The 20,121-nt window shown below is 46.8% G+C and overlaps 1 protein-coding gene across 1 annotated transcript in view; it reads left to right on the plus strand.

Annotated features, from left to right (window-relative positions):
- Positions 1 to 20,121, plus strand: part of LOC141259500 (dynein axonemal heavy chain 5-like) — a 482,742-nt gene that overhangs the window by 92,714 nt on the left and 369,907 nt on the right. Inside the window, exons 15-18 of the mRNA XM_073675609.1 lie at positions 4,436 to 4,556; positions 17,480 to 17,572; positions 17,903 to 18,114; positions 18,432 to 18,516. Coding sequence (XP_073531710.1) covers positions 4,436 to 4,556; positions 17,480 to 17,572; positions 17,903 to 18,114; positions 18,432 to 18,516 — 511 coding nt within the window. The remainder of the gene's footprint in view (positions 1 to 4,435; positions 4,557 to 17,479; positions 17,573 to 17,902; positions 18,115 to 18,431; positions 18,517 to 20,121) is intronic.

The raw sequence follows: 20,121 nt of genomic DNA on the forward strand, positions 1-20,121 counted from the left end.
AAGATGGCCCTCACGGGGGATGAGATCCTGGCCTACCCTGATTATGGCCAGCCTTTTATCCTCCACACAGATGCCAGTAATGTGGGGCTGGGAGCCGTACTGTCACAGAACCAACAGGGCAGAGAAAGGGTGATCGCGTATGCCAGCCAGAAGCTGAGGCCCACTGAAAGAAACCCGGAGAATTACAGCTCCTTCAAACTAGAATTCTTGGCAGTGGTGTGGGCCGTCACAGAACGGTTTAAGCATTACCTGGCCTCCGCAAAGTTCACCGTGTACACGGACAACAACCCGTTGACACATCTGGACAATGCAAGACTAGGTGCCCTAAAACAGCGGTGGATGGCCCCGCTATCCAATTATGACTTCACAATCAAATACCGGGCAGGCAGAACCAACGTCAACGCAGACGCCCTATCAAGAATGCCTCACCTACCTGAAGGAGAAGACGACTCGGGAGAGCTGGAGGAAATAGAACTCCCTGCGTTCCACCGGTATGGGGCCACTCAGTACTCTCACCGGGTAAGAGACAAAGACCTAACCACCGTCATGTTCAACCCCTTACCCCACCAAGGCTGAGCTGAAACGCAAGATAGTGACCCTGCAATACACCTGGTGAAAGACATGTTAACCCACGAAGACGCTAGCCCTGGCCTGGACGCTCCAGAGGAAGCCAAGTAGATATGGAAGGAGAAAAGCAGGCTATTCCTCTACGAGGGTAAGCTGTGCAGAAGGCTTGTCAACCACCGGACGCACGAGCTGACCTGGCAGATAGTGGTCCCAAGGCGAGATGCAGCAATGATCCTGGAGGCCTACCATGACAGAGCGGGACACTTCGGGTGGAAGAAACTGGAGTTCCTACTGAGAGAGCGGTTCTACTGGGTCGGCATGAGAAGGGTCATTGAGAAGTGGAGCAGGGACTGCGGCCCATGTCACCTCAGAAGGAAGGACCGCACCAGCCAGCAGACACCCTTGAGGCCCATCATCACCAGGCAGCCTCTTGAGCTGGTAGCTCTGGACCATGTGAAATTGGCTCCAAGCCGGTCGGGCTACGTCTATGCCCTGACAATTGTGGACCATTACTCCCGGTTTCTGGTAGTGGTTCCTGTTAAAGACCTGACAGCCCAAATTGCGGCCAGAGCCTTCCAGCAACACTTCTGCCGTCCACATGGGTATCCGGAACAGGTCTTGACAGATCAAGGTCCAGCGTTTGAGGCTGAAGTATTCCAGGAGTTCTGCAACCTCTACGGCTGTAGGAAAATTCGGACAACGCCTTACCACCCGCAAACCAACGGGCTGTGTGAGAAAATGAACAATATTGTGATCGATCTCCTCAAGATGTTACCCCTGGAAGAACGCAGCCTGTGGCCGGAGAAGCTGCCAGACCTGATTGACTTGTACAACCATATCCCGGTGAATGCTTCAAATTGCACCCCGGCTTACCTGATGCGAGCAAGACCAGGTAAGCTGCCGATCGACCTGGAGACGGGAGTCCTGACACCTGAGAACACCTCCCCTGACGCGGACTGGGATACAGTACAAGAAGGTACAGGAGAGTGTGGAGAGGAGTCTGGCTCAAGTGAGAGAAAAGCAAGAGAGACTCTTCAACCAACACGCCCCTGCTGGTCCCCTGGAACCTGGTGAGCAGGTCCTGAAGCGGAAGAGAAGGCTTCACAAGCTGGATGACCAGTGGGAGAGAGACCCGTACACAGTACTGCAGTCCGACCACGACAACCCGAAGGTATGTGTGATTACCAAGGATGGAGGAGAAACCACTAGCACCGTCTCCAGAGACCACCTAAAACGGTGCCCCGAGCAACTACAGAGTCCAAATGAAGATCAAGATGACCTTGAACCCGCAGAGAACAAGGAAGAGATGATCAGCACAGTTCTCGGAGAGTTCCCCCGGACCTGGACTTAGATAAATGGCGCAATAGTGGTACCCGTCCTACACTTCCTTCAGCCTACCCTGCAGGAGCCTACAGGAGGACAGGAAGAACAAGAAGAGCAAGCGGCCCCAGAGGCGGAAGAACCCACGCCAGCAGCCCAGGAGAGTCAACCCTCTGCTGACAGTGAGCCTGCCATGCCTGCGGTAAGCCAAAGGACCCCCAGACAGCTGCCTGCCCTGCCTGTACACCCAGCTAGTAGCTGTACCCTCAATGATAGTGGGGAAAGCCAGGTTGGTCCACCACCAGACAGTGGGTTAAGGAGGTCAACCAGGAGCACTAGGGGTCAAACACCAGCTCGCTGGAGGTTATAGGTACAAGATCTAAATGTACCATGTATATATTTAATATGTTTGTTACCTGTAACTAATAGTGTTTTCTCCAGTTTTTCTAGATATATGGACTGACAGGTTATGAACTTTGGATAACCGGAACTACCTTGTAAATAGTTGCACTTTGTGCCTTTTGCGAAGACGGCCAAGGAAGAAAAACCTGTCTGGCGTGGTCCCGAGTGGTCCAAAGTAGTTTGCTTCGCCTTGCAGCCACGCCCAGGGCCAACGTTTAGGGTTTGCTTTGGACAGGTCCCCGCACCGGTTGAGACTTCGCCTTATTGGGTGAAATGGACACTCGGTCACAGGCCATACTGTGACCTAAAGAACTCAATATGTGGTGTTGTTTGTTATTTCTTTCTCTGTTGTGTTTATGTTATAATTTATACCCTGTATCGTGTTTCTTGTTTAGTCCCGGAGTACTAAGCTTTACTAGGGGGGAATGTGTCACCCCAGGCCTGGATGCCACAAACTTGTAACGCTGTGTCTGAGAGCAGGAGGGAGGTTCTCTGGTCATGGACCATTTGCATGCAGCACCTCCTGTCCCAGGCCAGTAGGGGGAGCAGGCTGCCCCTATAACAACTGGTACTGAGGGCGGGTTAGATAGACCAGGACCCACTTCTGAAGCATCCAGAAGGGTTCCCAGAAGAGAGGGACAGGTCAGCCGCAGCTGAGGAGTCCAGGAGGCAAAGGAGGAACAGAAAGCCAGGGACAGAGGCGACGAGAGCCGGTCCTGGCAGAAAGAGACTACACAACCGGACACTGGGGTCCGAGGCTGTCAGGGTTGCAAGCCCTGCAGCAGATAACCAACCCACAAGGGATTTCAGGTCCCTTGGCCAAGAAGCCTGGAGGCTCCGCCACACAGAGGGACCGGTACAGCACGGAGAAGCTACAGGTACCTAAGGCCCGAGTCGCAAGCGATACAGGCGTAGTACACGGCAAGCTCAGGGATGTGGGCTATCGTACCACTAAAGGGGGAGATAGTCAGCAAGGGCAGAGAGAGAACGGTAGGCCTACCCACTCACCCTGACCAGCGGAGCTCGCCCGAATGCCCTCAGACACCCAGGTCCATTCCTACCCTGTACTCCTGGTGGGTCTGTGATAAGATCTGCATTAAAAGACCCTGGACTGCATTATTGGACTCTGTGTGGTTACTGCTGCGACTGCACCATCACCCCCAGCAACCTATTACACTGCCCTGAGGCTACACTCCTCCTGTGGGGAGTTGTACTATTCCCTGCTGCATCCCCAACACCAGCCTCAGCGGTCTGCCCTGCAGCGGCGGTCCTCCCTGACCGCAATCCACAGGTGACGTAGTCGGACGTTACCTAAAACATATAAGAGGCTGCCACTGGTCTGACCACCCTGAGCCACGGGACCGGGTCGCCACTACTACTCCCAGCATTGCCCTGAAGCCTGGTCCCGAGTGCCCCACGGACCAGGGGGCGAGTCAGTTCCACATCCAGCCAGAGAGTGAATAAAGTAGATGAGTCTGAAAATGTGCTTAATTCTCTCCATTTACTTTTAAGGGAATTGTGGAAATGTTCTGGGATGGATGTGAATCCCAGAGGTGGGACCCACATCAATCAGACATTTATAGCTTATCCACAGACCATGTCTAAAGTTACAGTATGTGCATACGACATCTTTTAAACGCGTTTTTTTTTCTTTCAGCGTTTTAAAACGCTACATAAGATGCTTGGCATCTTTCATCTGTCTTTTTGCGCTACCCACAGGCTTCTTTCTTTAGCTTGTGGCGTCTTCTAGGTGGAAAATGCCAGAAGGATGGTCACTTCTTTGGAACGCTTTGGGTATTTTGATACCTTAAGCGATTAAAAGGTAATCAAAAGACTGAACATCTGAACAGCACGTCGTTTTTACATAAAAATGCATGTGTTCAATATTTTCTGCATTTTTAGTGCGCTTTTTCAGGTGGATTTCAGAGCGGACCCGCCTGAAAAAGACATCTTATGCATGTGACTAACCCTTTAAATCAAGATCTTAAAATCAGTAGGTGATACTGAAAGTAATAAGACTATAAATAATTGCACAATATATGCAACTAATATGCAAAATAATTGCGCACAACTTCTGTGGTTTGTTATGTTTTTGTTGAGATCAGAAACCTATATAAGAGTTCAAATATTCCTTTTATTTCTGCAGGTTTTCTATTGTCAGCCATAGGCAAGGGATACAGCACATTGTCAATGAGTGCTATGTGGAGGTATTTGACTGGTTTTACCTTGAACTCAAGGATGTTCAGAATGAATATGAGACCTTTAAGGTAGTGAAAATTTTAATTTATCTGTTATTTAAAATGTAACTTTTCATTGTAGTCAAATGCCCTAATAGTAGTAGAATAGTAGACAACTCGTATTATGTACCTTTTAATGATGGAGAATGAGGGTAAAATATAATATTACTCAGCAACATACCCACCATATATCTATCTGGATGCATTCTAGCCTTCCTTTATGGTGGTCGTCTATAAAGTCATAGTGCCACCTAGGTTATTACTTGGTTGTCTAAGATTTGATCTGGGTTTTGGGTATACCATATGATCACTCCCTACATTTTCATCATTAATTGATGTTGTAATTAACAATCATGTTCTTGATTTCTTGATTTATGTATTAATTTACTGGCTGTAAGATTATTTGGATTTGGGTACATTGTATTTATTGAGTTTAATATTCTTACTTCTGTGATTATTCATAGTGATCATGTTCTTGATTTTTTTTGGATGTATATTAATTTCATAGCTAAGTATGTATGTAATGACCAATAAGAGATTTTAGTGGCTTTATTATATGATACTAATTGGAGTTCGTGCATTAAAGGGAACCTGTCACCAGGTTTTTGATTTGTAAACTAGGAGCAGCATGATGTAGAGACACTGATTCCAGTGATGTGTCACTTAATAAGCTGTGCTTTTCTGTTACAATACAATCAGTGTTTTGTCACTCCGCCCTCCCCACTGATTAGCAGTTTTCTGTCAATATACAATGTAGCTGCCAATCAGTGGTTGGGGTAGAGTTATACACAGCTCAGCATTCTGCGATCAGCTAGTACCGCAGCAAAGAAGACTGTGACTCACAACTGCTGCACCCAGTAAACTAAGTGATACATTGCTGAAATCAGGGTCTTTGTTCCCACATTATGCTGCTCTCAGATTACATAGCAAAAACCTGCTGAAAGATTCCCTTTAACAATGTGGTTTTAAGTTGTTTCATCATGTTTATCACGTTTTATTTTGGATACTAATAAAATTATATTTTTTATACATTTTTGGTGTACCAAATTTGATCATTTTTGGTATATCTCTTTGTTTTTTTATAAATGTTTTTCTACACCAGTCCACTCCATATTATTACTACGTTTGGTGCCTGCCTGAGTTTTCTTTTGGCTTAACTGGTTTTACTTAGACAAAGTGTTCCGCAGGGGAAACGCAATAAAAACATATAAAAAACACACAATTGTGTCCATAAAGTTGTGTCAAAGCCAAATAACAAGAAGTATCATAAACAAAGTAGTTTCATTTAACCCGTTAAGGACTGCCAATATACATAAAAACGATGGCTGAAATTCGCACAGGTGACAGCTGTACGCCCTGCCTAAATCACAGTAAGCGGCCATATGTTTGGCATTACTGTAGCAGGGAGAGCCCAGTTAACAATCGACGGGGTGCGTGTCACCAAAAGCCCAAGCTGGGCACATTATAAGCAGACACTACAGTGTATGAGGGCACAATGTATGGACACTCAACTGGCATATTTGCAATTCTCCAGAATAAAGCACGGCGTGAATGTTACAAAATAGTCATTGCAATGGTAAATGAATTCATTGAGAGGTGTAATTTCTACAATGGGGTCAATTTTGGGGTTTGTCTGCTGTTCTGCCACCTCAGGGGCTCTGCAAACTATTCTATAAAAATCTGTGCTCCAGAAGCCAAACATCACTCCTTCCTTCTCAGCCCTGACATCTGGCCTAACAGTAGTTTAAGGCGACAAATTGTTAGAACCCTCCTGTTAGTTTTTTTCTATTTTGTGGTCACGTGACCTGCTGCCTATTTATTCCAGCTCCGCCCTTCTGGCTTTGCTGGACTTCAGTGTTACTTTGACTCTTTATCTAGCCAGGTGCTTTGTACCTATCTCTATAGTTTGCTTGGTCCTTGGACCTCTAGTATTGTTGTCTGTTTGTCTTTTTGCTCCGCTACAACTTCTGCTAGGAGGTGTCCTATTTTGTCCCAGTCCTTAGTACTTTTAGGGACCCCTTCCTTATATCTATAGGTCTGCGTTCAGACTAGCTGAGGACGAAGGCGGGTCTGTTCACAAGGAACAGGTTGCCCGCTGCATCGTAGGGAATCAGCCTAGTCCTATTGTAGGGACAGTTTTCCTATCTTTCCTTAGTTCTTGTAGCAGATCCTAACAGTAAGTCCAGCCAAATACAAAAGAAACTCTAAGGAAAGAAATCCAGAGATCAGCATGGTGTCTGTTCAGGAATTGGCTCAACGGCTGCAGGGATTGTCTCTTGAGGTGGCCGATCTCCAGCAACACGTGAGTAGCTGTCCTGGAGCGCATTTTGTGGAACCGAAGGTAGGACTGCCTGATTTTTTTTATGGTAAACAACAAGATTTTTTTTCATTTAAAAATGCTTGTTTATTATATTTTCGTTTGAGACCCAGGTCCTCTGGGAATGAATCACAGTGCATTGGGTTTATCATGTCACTTTTGCGCAAGGAACCACAGGGATGGGCCTTTTCTCTCCAACCTAATGATCCGTGTTTTAGATCAGTGGAGGATTTTTTTTCTGCTATGGGGTTATTGTATGACGATCCTGATCGAGTCTCATCTGCTGAGACAGAACTGAGACATTTGAAGCCGGGGTCAGGTGATGTTGAAAATTATTATACACACTTCAGAAGGTGGTCTTCTGAAGTGAGATGGAATGCATACATAGTTAGTAAAGCCGAATAAAGACTTGCGTCCATCAAGTTCGACCTGTTAGTTCTGTAATTGCTAAAGTTGATCCAGAGGAGGGCAAAAACCCCAAATGATTTAGCCAATCTTCACCTGAGGAAAAATTCCCTCCCGACTCTGAAACCAGCAGTCAGAATAAATCCCTGCATCAACCTACTATTTTATTCTATTTTTAAGTATATGCAGAAATCTGCCTGGTATCTAATGATTCGGCGTTAAAATGTTTGTTTCTTGCTGGTCTAAGTGAAAGGGTTAAGGATCTGTTGATTGCTTTCCCTGCACCTGGAAATTTGCAAGAAGCCATGCAATTAGCTATACGTGTGGACAGGAGACTGCGTGCCAGGGTTAATGAGGAGAAAACTCCTGCTATAGCAGCTACTGGTCATCAGAGGGTCTGCTCGGATGGCGGAGAACCGATGGAGATGGGGGCGATGTCACTCCGCTCTCAGGAAAAAGACCGCAGGTTTTCCAAAGGATTGTGTTTTTATTGTGGTAAATCTGACCATTTTATTAAGAACTGTGAGCTTCGGTTAAACAAAGAAAAAAAAAAGGTCAGTTACGCCCGTATTGCTTGTTTAAACTCTAAGGGAGTATTTCTGTCAGGGAGTACCTCAGTGCAGGAGGAGTTGATTGAATTTCAGGTATTTGTGGATTGTGGTTCAACACTGAATGTGATTGATAAGGGATTTTTGGAAAAACTTAAATTAGAATCCAAACCTTTGTCATCTCCTATTTCTGTGGTTGCTGTTAATAACACTCCTTTGAAATGTATTACTCACAAGGTTGCTGAATTTCCCCTCACTATTAATGGTATTCACCAAGAGAATTTGGATTTGGTGGTATTAAATAATTTACCTTCTCCAGTAGTTTTAGGTTTGCCTTGGTTAAAATTGCACAATCCTTTACTAGACTGGTCTACTAATGAGATTAAATCTTGGAGTCCTTAGTGTTATGATAAATGTTGTAACGGTCGCATTGCTGCTGTGGAAAGAGGGGAATTACCTGTACCTATTTACGATTTTTGGAAGGTTTTTTCAGAGGAGGAGACGCAAATTCTACCTCCTCATAGGGACTATGATTGCACCATTGAGTTTGTTCCTGGAGCTACTCTTCCCAAGAGTCGCTTATTTAATCTTACTATCCCTGAAAGAAAGGCCTTGGAGGAGTACATACAGGTGAGCTTGGCTGCTGGTCACATTAGACCTTCTAAGTCACCTGTGGCTGTTGGATTTTTTTTTGTAAAAAAAAAGGACGGCGGTTTACGTCCATGTCTGGACTTTCGCGAAATTAATAAAATTACAGTATGCAATTCCTACCCTCTGCCGTTAATTCCTGACTTGTTTAACCAGTTAGTGGGGGCCAAGTGGTTCTCTAAAATTGATCTTCGGGGGGCTTACAATTTGTTGCGAATGAAGGAGGGTGATGAATGGAAAACTGCTTTTAACACTCCGGTGGGTCATTTTGAGAATCTGGTTATTCCTTTTGGTCTTACCCATACACCAGCGTTTTTTCAGAACCTTATTAATGACATCCTGAGACCTTTGATTGGTAAGAATGTGGTTGTGTATTTGGATGACATTTTGATTTATTCGCCAGATCTGGAGTCTCATTGGCAGAGCGTACGTGAGGTATTGCAGTTATTAAGTGACAATTCACTCTTTGCTAAGCTGGAGAAATGTGAGTTCGCTGTGCAGAGGATTCGTTTTTTGGGCTACATTATCTCCAGCGAGGGCTTTGAGATGGATCCGGTGAAGGTTCAGGCTGTGCAGGAATGGCCTAGGCCTATTGGTTTGAAATCGATACAGAGACTTTTGGGTTTCGCCAATTATTACAGAAAATTCATTAAGAATTTTTCTATAATTGTTAAGCCACAGACCGATCTCACCAGGAACGGTGCGAATACGGTCCAGTGGACTACTGAGGCCATTGAAGCTTTTGTGTATCTCAAGGAGAGGTTCAGTTCTGCCCCCATCCTTATGCAGCCTGATGAGACCAAGCCTTTTTTGGTTGAGGTTGATGCTTGTTCGGTGGGGGTCGGTGCGGTTTTGTCTCAGGAGAACAAGGATGGAGTTCATCCCTGTGCTTTTTTTTCGAAAAAATTTTCTGAAACCGAACTTAATTACGATGTTGGTAATCGGGAATTGCTGGCTTTCAAACTCGCATTTGAACATTGGCGTCATTTTTTGGAAGGTGCTAAATTTCCCATTCACGTTTTCACTGATCATAAGAATCTGATCTATCTAGATGCTGCCAAGCGCTTGAATGCCCGTCAGGCTAGGTGGGCACTGTTTTTTTCGCAGTTTAATTTTTCTGTTACTTACATCCCGGGTACTAAGAATGTTAAAGCTGATGCTTTATCTCGCAGCTTTTCTCCCATGGTTGGTACCGAGGAGGAGGAGAGCATTTTACAGGAAGGAGTTGTGATAGCAGCATTGGACTCTGTTTTGGAAGATGGGATTCTGAGAGTCCAGGAGGATGCCCCATCTAACACTCCCCATGGGAGGTTGTTTGTACCTAGAACCTTTAGGAGAGAGTTGTTTGTTGAGTATCATGAGTCTCGGTTGGCATGTCATCCAGGAATTTCTGAGACTAAGAGACTGGTAGGTCGCAGTTTTTGGTGGCCTGGGTGGCAGAAGGAAATCATTAAATGGATGCGTCAATGTACGGTGTGTGCTAGATCAAAGGCTTCACATGCTCCTGCTGCGGGGTTGCTTTGCCCTCTGGAGGTTCCTAGTGCACCTTGGACGCATCTTGCAATGGATTTTATTGCTGACCTTCCTGTGTCTGAGGGTTTCACTGTCATCTGGGTGGTCGTGGACCGTTTTAGCAAGATGTGTCACTTGGTTCCTTTCATTAAACTACCCTGCGCTAAGACACTCGCTAAGGCTTTTGTCAAGGAAATTGTCAGACTCCATGGCGTTCCCACCGACATTGTTTCTGATAGGGGACCTCAGTTTGTGGCTCGTTTTTGGTGTGCCTTTTGTGACAGGTTGGGAGTCCATTTGTCATTTTCATCTGGGTATCATCCTGAGTCTAATGGACAGACAGAAAGAAAGAACCAGGATGTTGAGCAGTTTTTGCGTTGTTTTGTGGCAGACAATCAAGAGGGGTGGTCTGAGTTTCTGCCACTTGCTGAATTTGCTCTTAACAACCATACATCCTCCTCTGCTGTGTTCTCCGTTTTTGTGTTGTACTGGGAGACATCCGTCATTTGGTTCGTTCTCCAAATTGGTGTCGGCTGTGCCGGAGGAGGAGAATTTTTCCGGTGATTTGGAGAGAGTTTGGACTGATGTACGTTGTAACTTTCAAAAGGCTAACAAAAAGTCTAAGAAGTATTTTAACAGGAAACGTCAAGAGGTTTTGTTTACTGTTGGTGACATGGTTTGGTTGTCCTCAAAGAATCTGCGGTTGAGGATTCCTTCTAAGAAATTGGGTCCGAAGTTTGTGGGACCATTTAAGGTGCTTCAGGTGGTTAACCAGTCTGCTGTTAGGTTGGAGGTTCCCTCCTCCTGGAAGGTTAATCCGGTGTTTCATGTTTCCTTGTTGAAAAAAGCTGATGTATCGGATAGGGATGCCACTGGCACAGTTCCTCCGGTGGTGGAAGACGGTGAATATGAAATTTCTCGTATCCTGAATTCCAGAAGGCATAGAGGGAGATTGCAGTATCTCGTCGCTTGGAAAGGTTTCGGCCTTGATGATAACTCCTGGGTAAGGGCAGATGATGTCTCTGCTCCTAGACTTATCAGAGCGTTTCACAGGAGGTTTCCTGATAGGCCTGGGCCTGGAGGATCTGGAGGATCCTCATAGAAGAGGGGGTACTGTTAGAACCCTCCTGTTAGTTTTTTCTATTTTGTGGTCACGTGACCTGCTGCCTATTTATTCCAGCTCCGCCCTTCTGGCTTTGCTGGACTTCAGTGTTACTTTGACTCTTTATCTAGCCAGGTGCTTTGTACCTGTCTCTATAGTTTGCTTGGTCCTTGGACCTCTACTATTTTTGTCTGTTTGTCTTTTTGCTCCTCTACAACTTCTGCTAGGAGGTGTCCTATTTTGTCCTAGTCCTTAGTACTTTTAGGGACCCCTTCCTTATATCTATAGGTCTGCGTTCAGACTAGTTGAGGACGAAGGCGGGTCTGTTCACAAGGAACAGGTTGCCCGCTGCATCGTAGGGAATCAGCTTAGTCCTATAGTAGGGTTAGTTTTCCTATCTTTCCTTAGTTCTTGTAGCAGATCCTAACACAAATGAGACATCACCGCATTCGGGAGACATTGTGCAATAAATTATGTGGTCCAGTTACACCTATTAACACATTTGCATCAAATACAAGAATTACATTTTTACCACTAAAATGTTTTATTTCCTTGCCCTTATGTTATAAAATTCCGTGATGTTCCTGTGGATTCAAAATACTCATTACACCCCCAGATTAAATCCGTAAGCAGTGAAATTTCCAAAATGGGGGAGTTTCTGCTGATCTGACACCTCAGGGGGCTCTGCTAATGGAGCCCACAATCTATTCAAATGGAATCTGCATTCTAAAAGTCAAGTAGCACTCCTTCTCATCCAACCTCTAGTGTACAATTACATATGGGGTATCACTGTGTTCGACAAAATTGGATAACAAATTATAGGGTCCATTTTCTCCTACTACCCCACATGGTAATTATAAATTTGGTGCTAAAACAGTATTTTAGTGGAAAAATTATTTTTTTTGTTTTTACATCTATATGTTATAAAGTTTCATGAATCACCTGTAGTTTAAAAATGTTCAGAACACCTCTAGATGAATTCCTTGAGGGGTCTAGTTTCCAAAATGGGGTCAGTTGTGGGGGGATTCTGCCGTTTTGGCATGTCAGGGGCTCTTCAAATGCAACATGTCATTCACAATCTATTCTTGACAAATTTAAGCTACAAAAATCAAATAGCTCTCATTCCTTTCCAAGCCCGGCCATGTGCCCAAACAGCAGTTTTTGACCACATATTAGGTACCTTCGTGTTCGGAAGAAATTGTGTAACAAATTGTGATGTCCATTTTTTCTTATTATCCATTGTGAAAATTACAAATTTGGGGCAAAAAACAACATTTTAGCAGAAAAAACGTAATTTTCGTTTTCACATCCACATTTTAAAAAGTTCTGTGAAGCACCTGTAGCACCCTGAGGATTCGGCTGCTACAGGGGTATTGCACCTCAACCCAGAGGTGTGATATTCCACTCCCGGGTAAGGAAGGAGTGTGGAACTGAGCTCAGATAGACTGCATGCACTACATACATCCCATTCCAGAGGAGCAGGCCGACGGTACTCCCACTTAGAAATGTGCAGGTACAACCGAGCCTGTTCCTGGCTGGAGTGGGAGGGGGGTGGTACATCCCATGTAGTGTAGGGGCAGATAGGGGGAGCAGTCTGGGTAGTGATAGGAGCTCATTGGGTGCTGGTCACCTGAGCTCACACATAGAGGGATATATAAGGTGGGCACCAACTAGAATCAGGGTCAGATGCAGAGGATCAGATGCAGGAAGTGAGTCAGCTGCAGGGAACAAGTCAGGAGCAGAGGAGAGAAGAAAGACCAAGACCCAGAGTGAGAGAGGAGAAAAGAGAAAGACCCAGAGCACAGAAGAGAAGGGACCCAAGAACCCAAATCAGAGCACCGGGTGAGGAGTCAGCAAGAGGGTACCGGAACCCAAGCTGGTGGGGGCAAAGACATTCCCCAGCCAGAGACCGGAGACCGTGGGCAGTGTCTGTCACGGTCACCCACCACATTCACCCCGAAGGCACACCACATGAAGGGTCAGGGAACCCAGGGCCAAGGGTGTCCCAAAAGAAGGCCCGAGGGAGCTGGACCTAGGTGAATCACTGGTGGGGACGGCTGAAGAAAGGACAGAGGGAGAGCTCAGGGCCACGCTCCGGACTTGTTTGGGGGTTGGCTGGATCCAGGACCTGGTGGACGCAGCACGGCTCGGGTGGTCACTAGCAGCTGGAGTGACCAGTACAACATCAGCAGTAAGTAAACACCCTTAACTGCACAACCCGAGTCTGTCTTCATTGCCGGCTGCATCGCACCACCACAACCCCCATCCTCTGCGCCTGTCCCCTCTGAGGCTATACCCCTCCCGTTGGGGGTTATCCCACCAAGCTGCACATCCACCATCAGCCTCAGCGGACCCTGCTGCAGCGGCGGCCACAGTGACCGCATCACAACGGGTGGCGTAGTCGACACAAAAGAACTTTTAATAACATCTGTAGGACTGCCACATAACACTGAGCTTGACGCCCTGGGCACGGGGCCGGGTCACAGCCGCTCGGAGACTACAACCCCCCATCTGATCCGGTGCCGGGTATTCCCCTCAAAAAGGAATATGTCCCAGGGGGCGCGTCAACTTTGGCGTAGTCGGCAGGATTACGTGCCCGCAACACCCGGGTACTGCGTGCCTGAAGAAAAGTGCAAGTTTACCTCAGAAAGAAGACTGCCGGTTCCGGAGGGTCCACGCCATCGGACTCCATCACCAGTCGTTTCCCGCCGATTGTCCGCCATTTCCAGCTTGTTCCCGCCATCTGCAGAGTTTCCCGCCACTGGGCGACGCTTCCCGCCAAAACCGCAGATTTCCCGCCTTGGAAGAGCAGCGGACGCCATTATGGGCGTGCCAAAGGAGGGCAAGAGGCCACCTCCCATCGTGGGCCAGGACAGAAAATGGCGCCAAAAGTGGAAACCGCCCCCACCAACAGAGACTGTGATGCTGGAGGTGTCTGTCAGCGTGAAAGAACTACCCCTGGAGCTGACAGTCACCGAGTTGCCCCGGGACCGCCCTCGAAGTGGGAGGAGACGAAAGAGAAGAACAAAGATGGGTGTCGCTTGGAGCAGTCTGGAGCGAGCGCACCCGGAGGCAAGAGGTCTAACAAGGAGTAGCGGAGGAGCTCACCCGGAGATGGAAAGAAAGCAGAACAGCACCGGCCCGCTGGCCAGGAGTCTGCTAGAGACCGAGGAAGGAGGGCAGAGCAGCACCGGCCCGCTGGCCAGGAGCCTGCCGGAAGCAGAGCAGAGCAGCACCGACCCGATGGTCAGGAGCCTGCTAGAGTCCACAACCCCGCTAGGTCTAGCGGAGATCCTAGCGCAGCTCCCCCGAGACCGGGAGTGTGCACAAACTGCCCTGGAGGGCCTCGCAAGGAGGATGGCCCGGGTACAGCGCGAGATACTGGCGGAGTGGGGCTGGGAGATGACCCAGCAAGCAGAGACCAGTCAACGGAGCACGCTACCCTGGAAGAGGAAGCAGACCGCCTCTGAGGATGGCGCAGGAGGACCCAAGGCCGGAGACGGCGCCGAGGAGGGAGCCGAACGCATGGAGGCAGGTAAAGGGGACGCCTATACCCCAAGCCGTGACACCGCTTACCTGCCCCAGCTCCCCGTCGCAGAGCCCGAAAGTCCCCCTGCTGTGCCCGTCGCCGCCACGTCACCGCTATGGACTAGGCCCCGACCGGAAGCCGCCGCAGCGACCCCTGTGACGTCACGCGCCTCGACCTGGAGCGTGACAAAGCAGGAAATACCACCAGCCTGGTCGCAAGGCCTAGTACCCCCGGGCGCCGCATCACCAACAGCGCCCCCTACCTCCGCGGAGCCTCCGGCCTGGCCGCAAGGCCAGGTAGCCCAGGGCGCCGCCGTCCTAACGGTGCCCTTCACCTTCCAGGTGCCCCAGGCCTGGCCGCAAGGCCTGGGCAACCCGGGCGCCACCACCACCGCGCCCGCGCCCGCAATACCTAGGGTGCCACACCTGGGGAAGGACTTGTTCAGCCAGCTCACATGGCCGGACGGGTCTGAAGTTACCACCAGCTATAAGCAAAGAGCAGGAGGAAGACGCCGTTGAGTGCGGCAGAGCAGGAGCTGTAAATAGTTACCCAATCGGGGTATATAGAAACTGAAACTGTTGCTGCTAAAATAGTCCCCGTTGGGACCAGTGAACTGTTACCCGTTAACCCCTTAATCCCACAGGCTGAGGACTGTGAGCAGCCATTCCCTTCCCTCTACCTGGCCGAGGACTGAGAGCGGCCAACTTCCAACTTCCCTGTATATAGTTGCGTGTCCTAAAGCGCCCCCTACCGGTTTTATAGAAAACCAGATTTTCTAAGAGACTGTCGCACTTTTCCCGGACACACGTTGCACAGTGTCCGGAGGAGGAACCTGAAACCAGAGAAGTCTACGAGAATGTTTTATATGAAAAGTTATATATAATGTTTTATATGTTTTATTATGTTTATATGAAAAATTTTGTATGTTTTGGTGTTTTTTGTCTTTACAGCCCGAGGACGTGCTGTGATTTACCAGGGGGGAATGTAGCACCCTGAGGATTCGGCTGCTACAGGGGTATTGCACCTCAACCCAGAGGTGTGATATTCCACTCCCGGGTAAGGAAGGAGTGTGGAACTGAGCTCAGATAGACTGCATGCACTACATACATCCCATTCCAGAGGAGCAGGCCGACGGTACTCCCACTTAGAAATGTGCAGGTACAACCGAGCCTGTTCCTGGCTGGAGTGGGAGGGGGGTGGTACATCCCATGTAGTGTAGGGGCAGATAGGGGGAGCAGTCTGGGTAGTGATAGGAGCTCATTGGGTGCTGGTCACCTGAGCTCACACATAGAGGGATATATAAGGTGGGCACCAACTAGAATCAGGGTCAGATGCAGAGGATCAGATGCAGGAAGTGAGTCAGCTGCAGGGAACAAGTCAGGAGCAGAGGAGAGAAGAAAGACCAAGACCCAGAGTGAGAGAGGAGAAAAGAGAAAGACCCAGAGCACAGAAGAGAAGGGACCCAAGAACCCAAATCAGAGCACCGGGTGAGGAGTCAGCAAGAGGGTACCGGAACCCAAGCTGGTGGGGGCAAAGACATTCCCCAGCCAGAGACCGGAGACCGTGGGCAGTGTCTGTCACGGTCACCCACCACATTCACCCCGAAGGCACACCACATGAAGGGTCAGGGAACCCAGGGCCAAGGGTGTCCCAAAAGAAGGCCCGAGGGAGCTGGACCTAGGTGAATCACTGGTGGGGACGGCTGAAGAAAGGACAGAGGGAGAGCTCAGGGCCACGCTCCGGACTTGTTTGGGGGTTGGCTGGATCCAGGACCTGGTGGACGCAGCACGGCTCGGGTGGTCACTAGCAGCTGGAGTGACCAGTACAACATCAGCAGTAAGTAAACACCCTTAACTGCACAACCCGAGTCTGTCTTCATTGCCGGCTGCATCGCACCACCACAACCCCCATCCTCTGCGCCTGTCCCCTCTGAGGCTATACCCCTCCCGTTGGGGGTTATCCCACCAAGCTGCACATCCACCATCAGCCTCAGCGGACCCTGCTGCAGCGGCGGCCACAGTGACCGCATCACAACGGGTGGCGTAGTCGACACAAAAGAACTTTTAATAACATCTGTAGGACTGCCACATAACACTGAGCTTGACGCCCTGGGCACGGGGCCGGGTCACAGCCGCTCGGAGACTACAACCCCCCATCTGATCCGGTGCCGGGTATTCCCCTCAAAAAGGAATATGTCCCAGGGGGCGCGTCACACCTACAAGTTCAAAAAGCTCCACACGGCCCTAGATGAATTTCTTGATGGGTCTAGTTTCCAAAATGGAGTCGCTTGTGTGGGATCCTGCTGTTTTGGTACCTCAAGGGCTCTGCAAATAAGACATAGTGTCTGCAAACTATTACAGCCACATTTACATTCCAAATACCAAATGTCACTTCTTCCGTTCCGAGCCCTGCCGTGTGTCAAAACAGAACTTTTTGACTACATGTGAGGAATCACCGTCTCAGAATCACTGGGATCCGTTGAAGCGTTCCAGAGTTATTACCACATGAAGTGACACTGGTCAGATTTCAAAAATTTGGTCTAGTCACTAAGATCAAAATTAGCTCTGTCACTAAGGGTTTAAAATATGACACTCCAACAAGAGAAACATGATAAAAATGCATGTAAAAAACATCATGAAAACAATGCAAGTAACCTAATAAACCTAATAGGTGCAGAATTACTGCAGAAAATATGCAACATTAAATAATCACCAAAATCTCATAGTGGGAACATAGTCTTATTTAGGTACCATATGGAATGTATTACATAATTAGTAATATGGCAATATCACTCTTGCACAAAATATCACAAAAAAAGTGACATATCCTCTGACTTCTGTGATCAATATATTCCTATTTTACAATAAGTGCACTTTTGTTTTTGTTTTTCAGGAAGATCCAGTTTTGCCAAGAAACATGCCTCCTGCAGTGGGAGCTATTATCTGGTCAAGAAAGTTGATGTCGCGGATTGAAAACACCATGAAGGTTAGAGTAAATGTGCACATAATTCTCTTTAACTGCTTACTTATCTATCAAAGTACAGGAGTAAGGTGCAATTCTACACTATTTAAAATGTCATTGATTTGTAGACCTCGCGGGTAGGATCCTCTCTCCTCCTGTACCAGTCGGTGACTTGTATTGTTCATGGATTATTGTACTTGTTTTTATTATGTATACCCCTTTTCACATGTACAGTGCCATGGAATAAATGGCACTGTAATAATAAATAATAATTGATATGCCTTTAATACAAATAAGATACAGGTGTTCATGTTGTATTCACTTAACTTTCATACTTTTTCCTTTTTTTTAAAGGCATTTAAAAATGTGCGAATTGTAGCGACTGGTCTCACATATTTAGATACTGTCAAGCTGTACAATAAAATAGCTTCTGCCCTGGTGTCATATGAAGACATGTGGTACCAGAAGTGGAAGTCACAAATAGACAAAAGTCTGAATGGACTGAATTTTACATTACTTGTCCGGGAACCTGGTACACAGAAGCTTATGGTGAACACAGATATGAGGTAAGTGTAACGGCCTATGTGTTACATTTGTATCATTGTGCACTCTTAGGGGAGAGTCACACAGCCGTATAACTCAGATGGGGATTGCAGCGCAATGCTCGGACTGGCCATCGGCTCTCCTGACAGGAGCAGGACAACATGTATTCCTATACAGATGTGGGTTGGGAGAGCCGATGGCCAGTCCAAGTAACACGTTGCGATCCTCGTTCAAGTTATATGGCTGTCTAACTCTCCCCTTTGTGGAAACATTTATTTATTGATTTGTAAGTCACCTATATATCTTCAGGTGATCCAAATTGTTTTATTATTTATACTAGAATGCTTCAACTGATTGAAGAGACAAAATGGATGTTGAGACTTGGGATCCGTGTTCCAGAAGCAGCTCTGCTGGCATTTCATCAGGTACCTCGCTAATGGCCACATGGTGTAACCGGCATGGCATATCGATGGGAAGCTTTAGCTGACGGATGTTCAGATGACTGGAAATCTGCATTAAATGCAGTACATACTGAATCTTATTCATCATTTTCCTTTGTGCAGTTACATTCAGAAAACAGATCTGATAACTGTCTCATGTACATTTTTCTAGAAGGAACCGCGATCATGGTACTACTGTACATTGCGTGATGCAGTAAAAAATGATTACATGATTTGCTTTTTTACGAAGTTGAATATTAAATAGTTCCTCGTGGAAAACTTTTTTAGCATATTGCTCACATTGAACATTTAGGCGACAATTCATCATTGTCTTGTGGTATTCACTGACATTTTATGCGCCTAATTCATCAAAATGCCACAAGAGGTACACAAATTTTGTGCGAAGTCAAAAGTGGACTTTTTTCTTATAATTAATAATTTATTGAACCTTTTGAAGAAAAAGTTACATCTGTCTCAAAATGTTGCAAAGGATGGTACTTTTTGTTTGATGTGCAAAAAAATCACTCCGGGGGATATTGGAGAAGAGTTGCGCCAAATTTTGCGACTTTTTAAAAAGTTGCACAAAATGTATGAGCTGAAAACATCTGGAGTCACTATACTCTGCCCATAAAGTGGAAAACAAAAACAAAATAGGCAAGCACCTATAAAATAGACTTAAAAAAGGCACAAATAGAAAAAAGAATTAAATGGTGTTTGGGGTGGGTGTCCAAAAACACAGCTGATATCAAGCTCTGGTGCTAGTAATGGAGAGTTGTCTATCAAACACCCCCATTACTAACCCAGTAATAAAAAGGAAACACACATAAAAAAATACTTTACTAAAATAAACACTCCCCTACACTTTCCCTGGTTCGCCACTTTATTTAAAAAAAAAATCCCACACAGGTCTGATGTAGTCCAAGCGAGTCCAACGAATCTGCTGTACAAAGCCTATGGAGACTCGTTCTGATGCTCTGTAGACTTTGCAAGCAACAATTTCCGAGTCACGTGGTGCTGCACTTTGAAGAACAGTAACGTCAGTACCTTTTTTTCATGTATTTATTTATTAGGTTGATACAAAGCTGTACAATAAACTCCACAAGAAAGGCACTAAACACTAAAGGGTGCAATTTTATAATGTGCCATGGGGTTATGAAATTATATATCTGACGGATATATTTTATTCCGGTACGTGTCACAAGGATGGCACACGGATGACACACGGATGGCACACAGATGGTGCACATGTAAACATGGATGACACACGGATGGCCAACAGAAAATCACATGGATAGTAAAAATGGACTGTCTCAGGCGAACATTTTAAGCGGGCGTGTGAAGGTGGCCTAAAGCTGAAGTTTTTTCCAATAAATCTATATTTTTGTCCTGTTCAGCATGTCTTTTATTATATCATGCTACCAACAGATACAACAGCATGTGCCTGACTTCCTGTGAGAGTTACAGGGTGAAAAAGAAAATTAACTTATATCTTCAATGGAGCCGCTCACATTCAGTGATAGGGTGTGCAATGAACTGTTCACAGTCAATACTCAATAGCCAGTGAGCTGTAATTATTCCCCAGCATGTTGA

Source organism: Phyllobates terribilis, unplaced genomic scaffold (assembly GCF_046119375.1).
Source record: "Phyllobates terribilis strain yellow unplaced genomic scaffold, ASM4611937v1 Scaffold_3__8_contigs__length_932513732, whole genome shotgun sequence".
In the NCBI taxonomy this organism is placed as follows: Eukaryota; Metazoa; Chordata; class Amphibia; order Anura; family Dendrobatidae; genus Phyllobates; species Phyllobates terribilis.